This window comes from Salvelinus namaycush, chromosome 5, assembly GCF_016432855.1.
Source record: "Salvelinus namaycush isolate Seneca chromosome 5, SaNama_1.0, whole genome shotgun sequence".
NCBI classification, from domain to species: domain Eukaryota; kingdom Metazoa; phylum Chordata; class Actinopteri; order Salmoniformes; family Salmonidae; genus Salvelinus; species Salvelinus namaycush.
The window spans coordinates 74,306,786-74,319,760 of NC_052311.1; the positions used below are offsets into that span (position 1 = coordinate 74,306,786).

At 36.6% G+C, this 12,975-nt stretch overlaps 2 protein-coding genes across 2 annotated transcripts in view; one reads left to right on the forward strand and one right to left on the reverse strand.

Annotated features, from left to right (window-relative positions):
• Positions 1-2,537: 2,537 nt before the first annotated feature.
• Positions 2,538-4,175, forward strand: LOC120047351 (extensin-2-like). The gene has a single exon (XM_038992875.1). The coding sequence runs from the start codon at positions 2,538-2,540 to the stop codon at positions 4,173-4,175; it is 1,638 nt and encodes a 545-aa protein (XP_038848803.1).
• A 1,645-nt stretch (positions 4,176-5,820) lies between these two features.
• The window catches only part of LOC120047352 (collectin-10-like), a 26,325-nt gene continuing 19,170 nt past the window's right edge, over positions 5,821-12,975 (reverse strand). The window contains exon 4 of the mRNA XM_038992876.1: positions 5,821-5,897. Within this exon, the coding sequence (XP_038848804.1) occupies positions 5,821-5,897 (77 nt within the window). The remainder of the gene's footprint in view (positions 5,898-12,975) is intronic.

Sequence of the window (12,975 nt, forward strand, 5' to 3'; positions counted from 1 at the left end):
CACAGAGCCTGTCTAACAGTGGTCTAGTCTTAACACAGAGCCTGTCTCACAGTGGTCTAGTCTTAACACAGAGCCTGTCTAACAGTGGTCTAGTCTTAACACAGAGCCTGTCTAACAGTGGTCTAGTCTTAACACAGAGCCTGTCTAACAGTGGTCTAGTCTTAACACAGAGCCTGTCTAACAGTGGTCTAGTCTTAACACAGAGCCTGTCTCACAGTGGTCTAGTCTTAACACAGAGCCTGTCTAACAGTGGTCTAGTCTTAACACAGAGCCTGTCTAACAGTGGTCTAGTCTTAACACAGAGCCTGTCTAACAGTGGTCTAGTCTTAACACAGAGCCTGTCTAACAGTGGTCTAGTCTTAACACAGAGCCTGTCTAACAGTGGTCTAGTCTTAACACAGAGCCTGTCTCACAGTGGTCTAGTCTTAACACGGAGCCTGTCTCACAGTGGTCTAGTCTTTGCTGTGGTGTCGTGTGCTGGAATGGGGAGGCTGCCCTCGCCAAAACCAATGTTCAGGATCATTTTGGAGTACAAGTGATCATGTCAAGTCAAGGCTGACTGACTGAGGGGAAGACAGAGGCTGCCTCCCAAATGACATTCTATTCACTACCTACCCCAGAGGGTTTCTGCCTGGTCAAAAATAATGCACTAGATGGGGACTAGGTTGCCATTTGAGACGTAAACAGAGTGAGTGGACAACGTAAGACTTGAAGGAACATGAAACATGGTGTTTCCATGGTGGAGTGATGTGATGGGTCAGTGGCCAGCTATGTGTCCCCTTCCTGCTGTCCATGAGGCGCCAGGGTTTTTAAGGCACAACACAGACAGACAGTTGAGTGTGTCTATAGTAACACACTGGTCGCGTCCTAAGTGGCACACTATTCCCTATGTAGTGCACTACTTTTGACCAGGGCCCATAAATGACGCCCCTATAGGCCCAAGTCAAAAGTAGTGCACTAGATAGGGACTAGGGTGCCATTTGGGATTCATAAATTGCCTGTTCCTAACAGCAGGCCCGCTCGGCTCAATCTGGATACACATACACGTTCAGGGGCACTGAGCTGCTGCTAAAAAGCAGATCACTGCGTTCATTTAAACTCACATTTACATTTCAAATCCTTCAGTCCTTCACTCAAGATGTCCTCTTGGCAAATGTATTGCATATATTTCAATATTCAATATGTACACTATATATTCAAAAGTACATGGATTCGGCTATTTCAGCCAAACCCGTTGCTGACAGGTGTATAAAATCGAGCACACAGCCATGCAATCTCCATAGACAAACATTGACAGTAGAATGGGCCTTACTGAAGAGCTCAGTGACTTTTAACGTGGCACCGTCATAGGATGCTACCTTTCCAACAAGTAGGCCACACAAGCTCATAGAACGGGAAGGCCGAGTGCTGAAACTGCCTCTGGATGCAACTTCAGCACAATAATTGTTTGTCGGGAGCTTCATCAAATGGGTTTCCACGGCCGAGCAGCAGCACACAAGCCAATGATCACCATGCGCAATGCAAGTGAAGGGAAATATTAACACTACAACATACAATGACATTCTTCCAACTTTGTGGCAACAGTTTGGGGAAGGGCCTTTCCTGTTTCAGCATGAAAATCCACGCGTGCACAAAGCGAGGTCCATACAGAAATGGTTTGTCGAGATCGGTGTGGAAGAACTTGACTGGCCTGCACAGAGCCCTGACCTTAACCCTATCGAACACCTTTGGGATAAATTGGAACGCCGACTGCGAGCCAGGTTTAATCGCTCAAAATCAGTCCCTGACCTCACTAATGCTCTTGTGGCTGAATGGAAGCAAGTCCCCGCAGCAATGTTCCAACATCTAGTGGAAAGCCTTCCCAGAAGAGTGGAGGCTGTTATAGCAGCAAAGGGGGGACCAACTCCATATTAATATGCCCATGATTTTGGAATGAGATGTTTGACGACCAGGTGTCCACATACTTTTGGTCATGTAGTGTATCATCAGGGCTTTCCACATTATTATTGTATAGCTACATAGTAAGTCGTGTGATTTTGACAATAGACAAATCAGAACCACTACTTCCACTTCAGGCCTAAGCTGCCAGAACACAGAACGGTTCAGAAGACAGACTATAGGCTTTTGCTTGCATCTAATGTGGGTCAGCGAAGCCACAGAGGTCAAAAAGGTGGAGGTGTGTTAAACTTGACAACACACTGTCAAAGCCATAGGTTGCACATATCTGAGAGGTTCCTAAGTTTCCCCCCAAGTATGGGGCTGTGTCCCAAATGCTATCCTATTACTCCCTACAGATGATACCGTATTACTCCCTACAGATGGTACCGTATTACTCCCTACAGATGGTACCGTATTACTCCCTACAGATGGTACCGTATTACTCCCTACAGATGATACCGTATTACTCCCTACAGATGGTACCGTATTACTCCCTACAGATGATACTGTATTAATCCCTACAGATGATACCGTATTACTCCCTACAGATGGTACCGTATTACTCCCTACAGATAATACCGTATTACTCCCTACAGATGATGCCGTATTACTCCCTACAGATGGTACCGTATTACTCCCTACAGATGATACCGTATTACTCCCTACAGATGATACCGTATTACTCCATACAGATGATACCGTATTACTCCATACAGATGATACCGTATTACTCCCTACAGATGGTACCGTGTTACTCCCTACAGATGCTGTATTACTCCCTACAGATGATACCGTATTACTCCCTACAGATGGTACCGTATTACTCCCTACAGATGGTACCGTATTACTCCCTACAGATGATACCGTATTACTCCCTACAGATGATGCCGTATTACTCCATACAGATGATACCGTATTACTCCCTACAGATGATACCGTATTACTCCCTACAGATGGTACCGTATTACTCCCTACAGATGCTGTATTACTCCCTACAGATGATACCGTATTACTCCCTACAGATGGTACCGTATTACTCCCTACAGATGATACCGTATTACTCCCTACAGATGATACCGTATTACTCCCTACAGATGCTGTATTACTCCCTACAGATGGTACCGTATTACTCCCTACAGATGGTACCGTATTACTCCCTACAGATGGTACCGTATTACTCCCTACAGATGATACTGTATTACTCCCTACAGATGATACCGTATTACTCCCTACAGATGATGCCGTATTACTCCCTACAGATGGTACCGTATTACTCCCTACAGATGGTACCGTATTACTCCCTACAGATGATGCCGTATTACTCCCTACAGATGATACCGTATTACTCCCTACAGATGGTACCGTATTACTCCCTACAGATGATACCGTATTACTCCCTACAGATGGTACCGTATTACTCCCTACAGATGGTACCGTATTACTCCCTACAGATGATACCGTATTACTCCCTACAGATGATACCGTATTACTCCCTACAGATGATACCGTATTACTCCCTACAGATGGTACCGTATTACTCCCTACAGATGGTACCGTATTACTCCCTACAGATGGTACCGTATTACTCCCTACAGATGATGCCGTATTACTCCCTACAGATGATACCGTATTACTCCCTACAGATGGTACCGTATTACTTCCTACAGATGATACCGTATTACTCCCTACAGATGGTACCGTATTACTCCCTACAGATGATACCGTATTACTCCCTACAGATGGTACCGTATTACTCCCTACAGATGGTACCGTATTACTCCCTACAGATGGTACCGTATTACTCCCTACAGATGATACCGTATTACTCCCTACAGATGGTACTGTATTACTCCCTACAGATGGTACCGTATTACTCCCTACAGATGATACCGTATTACTCCCTACAGATGGTACCGTATTACTCCCTACAGATGGTACCGTATTACTCCCTACAGATGATACCGTATTACTCCCTACAGATGATACCGTATTACTCCCTACAGATGATACCGTATTACTCCCTACAGATGGTACCGTATTACTCCCTACAGATGATACCGTATTACTCCCTACAGATGATACCGTATTACTCCCTACAGATGATACCGTATTACTCCCTACAGATGGTACCGTATTACTCCCTACAGATGATACCGTATTACTCCCTACAGATAATACCGTATTACTCCCTACAGATGGTACCGTATGACTCCCTACAGATGGTACCGTATTACTGAGTGCACTACTTTTGACATTTGAGTCATTTAGCAGACGCTCTCATCCGGGGCGATTTACAGTAGTGAGTGCAGACATTTTCATACTCTTTCATACTAGCCCCCCTTGGGAATCCAACCCACAACCCTAGTGTTGCAAGTACCATGCTCTACCAACCAGGGCCCAGGTCAAAAGTAGTGCACTGTATAGGGAATAGGGTGGCATTTGGGACGAACGCTGAGATATTTCCCCCCACGTGTAGACACATACATCTTCTTCCTCCTTATGGGTACAAGATTATGGGCTCATTTGTCTGATATGGAGCACAGGAATTTCACTGTAGGCAACTTAAATAGGGTGTTTAATGTGCTCACCATCCTCTAGGCTCACCACATAACCACTGATTGATAGTATTTCCCTCTGTGGTAGGAATAACTGACTGGACTGCTGACTGTACTGTAATTAATGTAGTTAATATTGTATTAAATATCTCTTGCTCCCGAGTGGCGCAGCAGTCTAAGAGGCATCAGTGTAGGAGGCGTCACTAAAGTCCCTGGTTTCAATCCAGGCTGTATCACATCCGGGCCGTGATTGGGAGTCCCATAGGGCTACGCACAATTGGCCCAGCGTCGTCCGGGTTTGGCCGGGGTAGGCCATCAAGAAAAATGTGTTCCTAACTGACTTGCCTAGTTTAAAAAAAAGGTTAAATTAAATAATTGAATCATGTACACTACCGGTCATAAGTTTGGGAACACCTACTCATTCAAGGGTTTTTATTTATTGTTACTATTTTCTACATTATAGAATAATAGTGACGACATCAAAACTGGTTCCATGGTTGAAGAGAGAGGCAAAGTTCCGTTCCCTTCAACTGACAACAAAGGCATCTGGTCCAACCACCTACAGCAGCCTAGTTAACCTCTGGGACCTGCACCTTGAACTGGCTCCTGAATAACCAGCAGGGCTGATGAGCCAATAACTCTCCCCGCTAAATACAGTCTTTGTGAGAATAGTTCCCCCTTCTGGTGAAGCCCTGCTAAACTAGCCAAATGTAAAAAAATACAAGTTGTATCGACAAGATAACAAAAGTTATTTATTTGTAAAAAATGCATTTCAGAAATCACAGAATATACTCAAAATATTCCAGTAGGTATTCACACAATGCCATTAAGTGATTATTATGATATTTTTCCTATGTAGTATGTTTAACATAGTTTTCCGTGTTGCTATAAAAAAAAGTTAGACACTCTACAAGGGGAAAATCTAACTATAACGTCACCTTATTGTTATCTAATCAGTTATAGGCCTCTTCTGATCCAGAGTTTAATTTATTTTACAGGGAATCAAACACTAATAAATAAAATCTACACTATTGATCACACAATTAAACATGTCGGCCTCAGAAACCAGGCACTAATTGAACCACAACATCTGGTAGCTTAGCCATAACACCTGCTGTTATTACATGACTGATACAACAACGTGTTCTGTCTTGATCTCATAGCAACAAATATACACTTGATGCAAATATCATGATACAGAAGTTCTCTTTTTAAACAATAATGTTGTCATACACATGTAATAAACAGACAACGTGACAAATGTCTTGACAGCACGGTAGGAGTTTGACCTGTAAAAACGTAAATGGCGTGTTTTCTTTCTTCCGTGTCACATCACATCTGCCACCTCCTGAAGCCCATGAACAGGCTGCAGGCGTAGCACAGTGTCACCACAAAGGCAAATATCTAGAGGAGAACCAGGACAACAACAAACAAACAAAAGGTTAGGCTAACTCACAGAGAGCCTTGAGCAATGACACCTAATGTAATAGCAGCAGCTATATAGTACAGCAGCAGCAACATCACTGAACCAACTAGTAGTATAGAGTCAGGAGAACAACGGCCAAACATTAACTCATGGAACGCAAAGGCCTACAGCTCAATTTACTGAAAAAACATTGACTTAGATTAGGAGTTTACTACAGAGCTTTTGTGTTTGGTCTCCTTGGTAATGAAGTGTTACGTTCTGAGAACAGCTCTGTGCAGTACAGGAGCTACCAATACAGAAATGGAGGAGGCTGTCGGGACGAAGCACAACATCGGTTCCCTCTCAACAGGAGAACACTGATTCATATAATACGACCTCACCAAGAGGCTCTAACAACATCACCGTGTTATAGTAGTAACAGACCTCTGGGTTTATAATACTACAACAATAATAACATGTTATAGTAGTAACAGACCTCTGGGTTTATAATACTGGAACAATAATAACATGTTATAGTAGTAACAGACCTCTGGGTTTATAATACTGGAACAATAATAACATGTTATAGTAGTAACAGACCTCTGGGTTTATAATACTGGAACAATAATAACATGTTATAGTAGTAACAGACCTCTGGGTTTATAATACTAGAACAATAATAACATGTTATAGTAGTAACAGACCTCTGGGTTTATAATACTGGAACAATAATAACATGTTATAGTAGTAACAGACCTCTGGGTTTATAATACTGGAACAATAATAACATGTTATAGTAGTAACAGACCTCTGGGTTTATAATACTAGAACAATAATAACATGTTATAGTAGTAACAGACCTCTGGGTTTATAATACTACAACAATAATAACATGTTATAGTAGTAACAGACCTCTGGGTTTATAATACTAGAGCAATAATAACATGTTATAGTAGTAACAGACCTCTGGGTTTATAATACTAGAACAATAATAACATGTTATAGTAGTAACAGACCTCTGGGTTTATAATACTAGAACAATAATAACATGTTATAGTAGTAACAGACCTCTGGGTTTATAATACTACAACAATAATAACATGTTATAGTAGTAACAGACCTCTGGGTTTATAATACTACAACAATAATAACATGTTATAGTAGTAACAGACCTCTGGGTTTATAATACTAGAACAATAATAACATGTTATAGTGGTAACAGACCTCTGGGTTTATAATACTACAACAATAATAACATGTTATAGTAGTAACAGACCTCTGGGTTTATAATACTAGAACAATAATAACATGTTATAGTAGTAACAGACCTCTGGGTTTATAATACTACAACAATAATAACATGTTATAGTAGTAACAGACCTCTGGGTTTATAATACTAGAACAATAATAACATGTTATAGTAGTAACAGACCTCTGGGTTTATAATACTACAACAATAATAACATGTTATAGTAGTAACAGACCTCTGGGTTTATAATACTGGAACAATAATACCATGTTATAGTAGTAACAGACCTCTGGGTTTATAATACTACAACAATAATAACATGTTATAGTAGTAACAGACCTCTGGGTTTATAATACTACAACAATAATAACATGTTATAGTAGTAACAGACCTCTGGGTTTATAATACTACAACAATAATAACATGTTATAGTAGTAACAGACCTCTGGGTTTATAATACTACAACAATAATACCATGTTATAGTAGTAACAGACCTCTGGGCTTATAATACTACAGCAATAATAACATGTTATAGTAGTAACAGACCTCTGGGTTTATAATACTACAACAATAATAACATGTTATAGTAGTAACAGACCTCTGGGTTTATAATACTGGAACAATAATACCATGTTATAGTAGTAACAGACCTCTGGGTTTATAATACTGGAACAATAATAACATGTTATAGTAGTAACAGACCTCTGGGTTTATAATACTACAACAATAATAACATGTTATAGTAGTAACAGACCTCTGGGTTTATAATACTAGAACAATAATAACATGTTATAGTAGTAACAGACCTCTGGGTTTATAATACTACAACAATAATAACATGTTATAGTAGTAACAGACCTCTGGGTTTATAATACTAGAACAATAATAACATGTTATAGTAGTAACACTGGGTTTATAATACTACAACAATAATAACATGTTATAGTAGTAACAGACCTCTGGGTTTATAATACTAGAACAATAATAACATGTTATAGTAGTAACAGACCTCTGGGTTTATAATACTACAACAATAATAACATGTTATAGTAGTAACAGACCTCTGGGTTTATAATACTGGAACAATAATAACATGTTATAGTAGTAACACTGGGTTTATAATACTACAACAATAATAACATGTTATAGTAGTAACAGACCTCTGGGTTTATAATACTACAACAATAATAACATGTTATAGTAGTAACAGACCTCTGGGTTTATAATACTAGAACAATAATAACATGTTATAGTAGTAACAGACCTCTGGGTTTATAATACTAGAACAATAATAACATGTTATAGTAGTAACAGACCTCTGGGCTTATAATACTACAGCAATAATAACATGTTATAGTAGTAACAGACCTCTGGGTTTATAATACTGGAACAATAATACCATGTTATAGTAGTAACAGACCTCTGGGTTTATAATACTGGAACAATAATAACATGTTATAGTAGTAACAGACCTCTGGGTTTATAATACTGGAACAATAATAACATGTTATAGTAGTAACAGACCTCTGGGTTTATAATACTACAACAATAATAACATGTTATAGTAGTAACAGACCTCTGGGTTTATAATACTGGAACAATAATACCATGTTATAGTAGTAACAGACCTCTGGGTTTATAATACTAGAACAATAATAACATGTTATAGTAGTAACAGACCTCTGGGTTTATAATACTACAACAATAATAACATGTTATAGTGGTAACAGACCTCTGGGTTTATAATACTACAACAATAATAACATGTTATAGTAGTAACAGACCTCTGGGTTTATAATACTAGAACAATAATAACATGTTATAGTAGTAACAGACCTCTGGGTTTATAATACTACAACAATAATAACATGTTATAGTGGTAACAGACCTCTGGGTTTATAATACTACAACAATAATAACATGTTATAGTGGTAACAGACCTCTGGGTTTATAATACTGGAACAATAATAACATGTTATAGTAGTAACAGACCTCTGGGTTTATAATACTACAACAATAATAACATGTTATAGTAGTAACAGACCTCTGGGTTTATAATACTACAACAATAATAACATGTTATAGTAGTAACAGACCTCTGGGTTTATAATACTACAACAATAATAACATGTTATAGTAGTAACAGACCTCTGGGTTTATAATACTACAACAATAATAACATGTTATAGTAGTAACAGACCTCTGGGTTTATAATACTAGAACAATAATAACATGTTATAGTAGTAACAGACCTCTGGGTTTATAATACTACAACAATAATACCATGTTATAGTAGTAACAGACCTCTGGGTTTATAATACTACAACAATAATAACATGTTATAGTAGTAACAGACCTCTGGGTTTATAATACTAGAACAATAATACCATGTTATAGTAGTAACAGACCTCTGGGTTTATAATACTGGAACAATAATACCATGTTATAGTAGTAACAGACCTCTGGGTTTATAATACTGGAACAATAATAACATGTTATAGTAGTAACACTGGGTTTATAATACTACAACAATAATAACATGTTATAGTAGTAACAGACCTCTGGGTTTATAATACTACAACAATAATAACATGTTATAGTAGTAACAGACCTCTGGGTTTATAATACTGGAACAATAATAACATGTTATAGTAGTAACAGACCTCTGGGTTTATAATACTACAACAATAATAACATGTTATAGTAGTAACAGACCTCTGGGTTTATAATACTGGAACAATAATAACATGTTATAGTAGTAACAGACCTCTGGGTTTATAATACTACAACAATAATAACATGTTATAGTAGTAACAGACCTCTGGGTTTATAATACTGGAACAATAATAACATCACTGTGTTATAGTAGTAACAGACCTCTGGGTTTATAATACTAGAACAATAATAACATGTTATAGTAGTAACAGACCTCTGGGTTTATAATACTACAACAATAACCACATGTTATAGTAGTAACAGACCTCTGGGTTTATAATACTACAACAATAATACCATGTTATAGTAGTAACAGACCTCTGGGTTTATAATACTACAACAATAATAACATGTTATAGTAGTAACAGACCTCTGGGTTTATAATACTGGAACAATAATAACATGTTATAGTAGTAACAGACCTCTGGGTTTATAATACTGGAACAATAATAACATGTTATAGTAGTAACAGACCTCTGGGTTTATAATACTACAACAATAATAACATGTTATAGTAGTAACAGACCTCTGGGTTTATAATACTGGAACAATAATACCATGTTATAGTAGTAAACAGACCTCTGGGTTTATAATACTGGAACAATAATAACATGTTATAGTGGTAACAGACCTCTGGGTTTATAATACTGGAACAATAATAACATGTTATAGTAGTAACAGACCTCTGGGTTTATAATACTACAACAATAATAACATGTTATAGTAGTAACAGACCTCTGGGTTTATAATACTACAACAATAATAACATGTTATAGTAGTAACAGACCTCTGGTTTATAATACTGGAACAATAATAACATGTTATAGTAGTAACAGACCTCTGGGTTTATAATACTACAACAATAATAACATGTTATAGTAGTAACAGACCTCTGGGTTTATAATACTGGAACAATAATAACATGTTATAGTAGTAACAGACCTCTGGGTTTATAATACTACAACAATAATAACATGTTATAGTAGTAACAGACCTCTGGGTTTATAATACTGGAACAATAATAACATGTTATAGTAGTAACAGACCTCTGGGTTTATAATACTACAACAATAATAACATGTTATAGTAGTAACAGACCTCTGGGTTTATAATACTACAACAATAATAACATGTTATAGTAGTAACAGACCTCTGGGTTTATAATACTAGAACAATAATAACATGTTATAGTAGTAACAGACCTCTGGGTTTATAATACTACAACAATAATAACATGTTATAGTAGTAACAGACCTCTGGGTTTATAATACTACAACAATAATAACATGTTATAGTAGTAAACCTGGGTAATACTACAACAAATAACATGTTATAGTAGTAACAGACCTCTGGGTTTATAATACTGGAACAATAATAACATGTTATAGTAGTAACAGACCTCTGGGTTTATAATACTACGAACAATAATAACATGTTATAGTAGTAACAGACCTCTGGGTTTATAATACTAGAACAATAATAACATGTTATAGTAGTAACAGACCTCTGGGTTTATAATACTAGAACAATAATAACATGTTATAGTAGTAACAGACCTCTGGGTTTATAATACTACAACAATAATAACATGTTATAGTAGTAACAGACCTCTGGGTTTATAATACTACAACAATAATAACATGTTATAGTAGTAACAGACCTCTGGGTTTATAATACTACAACAATAATAACATGTTATAGTAGTAACAGACCTCTGGGTTTATAATACTGAACAATAATAACATGTTATAGTAGTAACAGACCTCTGGGTTTATAATACTACAACAATAATAACATGTTATAGTAGTAACAGACCTCTGGGTTTATAATACTACAACAATAATAACATGTTATAGTAGTAACAGACCTCTGGGTTTATAATACTAGCAACAATAATAACATGTTATAGTAGTAACAGACCTCTGGGTTTATAATACTGAACAATAATAACATGTTATAGTAGTAACAGACCTCTGGGTTTATAATACTAGAACAATAATAACATGTTATAGTAGTAACAGACCTCTGGGTTATAATACTAAACAATAATAACATGTTATAGTAGTAACAGACCTCTGGGTTTATAATACTACAACAATAATAACATGTTATAGTAGTAACAGACCTCTGGGTTTATAATACTACAACAATAATAACATGTTATAGTAGTAACAGACCTCTGGGTTTATAATACTACAACAATACTACATGTTATAGTAGTAACAGACCTCTGGGTTTATAATACTACAACAATAATAACATGTTATAGTAGTAACAGACCTCTGGGTTTATAATACTAAAACAATAATAACATGTTATAGTAGTAACAGACCTCTGGGTTTATAATACTAGAACAATAATAACATGTTATAGTAGTAACAGACCTCTGGGTTTATAATACTAGCAACAATAATAACATGTTATAGTAGTAACAGACCTCTGGGTTTATAATACTAGCAACAATAATAACATGTTATAGTAGTAACAGACCTCTGGGTTTATAATACTGGAACAATAATAACATGTTATAGTAGTAACAGACCTCTGGGTTTCTAATACTCGAACAATAATAACATGTTATAGTAGTAACAGACCTCTGGGTTTATAATACTACTGGAACAATAATAACCATGTTATAGTAGTAACAGACCTCTGGGTTTATAATACTACAACAATAATAACATGTTTAGTATGTAGTAACAGACCTCTGGTTTATAATACTACAACAATAATACCATGTTATGTAGTAACACTGGGTTTATAATACTACAACAATAATAACATGTTATAGTAGTAACAGACCTCTGGGTTTATAATACTACAACAATAATACCATGTTATAGTAGTAACAGACCTCTGGGTTTATAATACTACAACAATAATAACATGTTATAGTAGTACAGACCTCTGGGTTTATAATACTACAACAATAATAACATGTTATAGTAGTAACAGACCTCTGGGTTTATAATACTACAACAATAATACTAACATGTTATAGTAAACAGACCTCTGGGTTTATAATACTACAACAATAATAACATGTTATAGTAGTAAACAGACCTCTGGGTTTATAATACTAGAACAATAATACCATGTTATAGTAGTAACA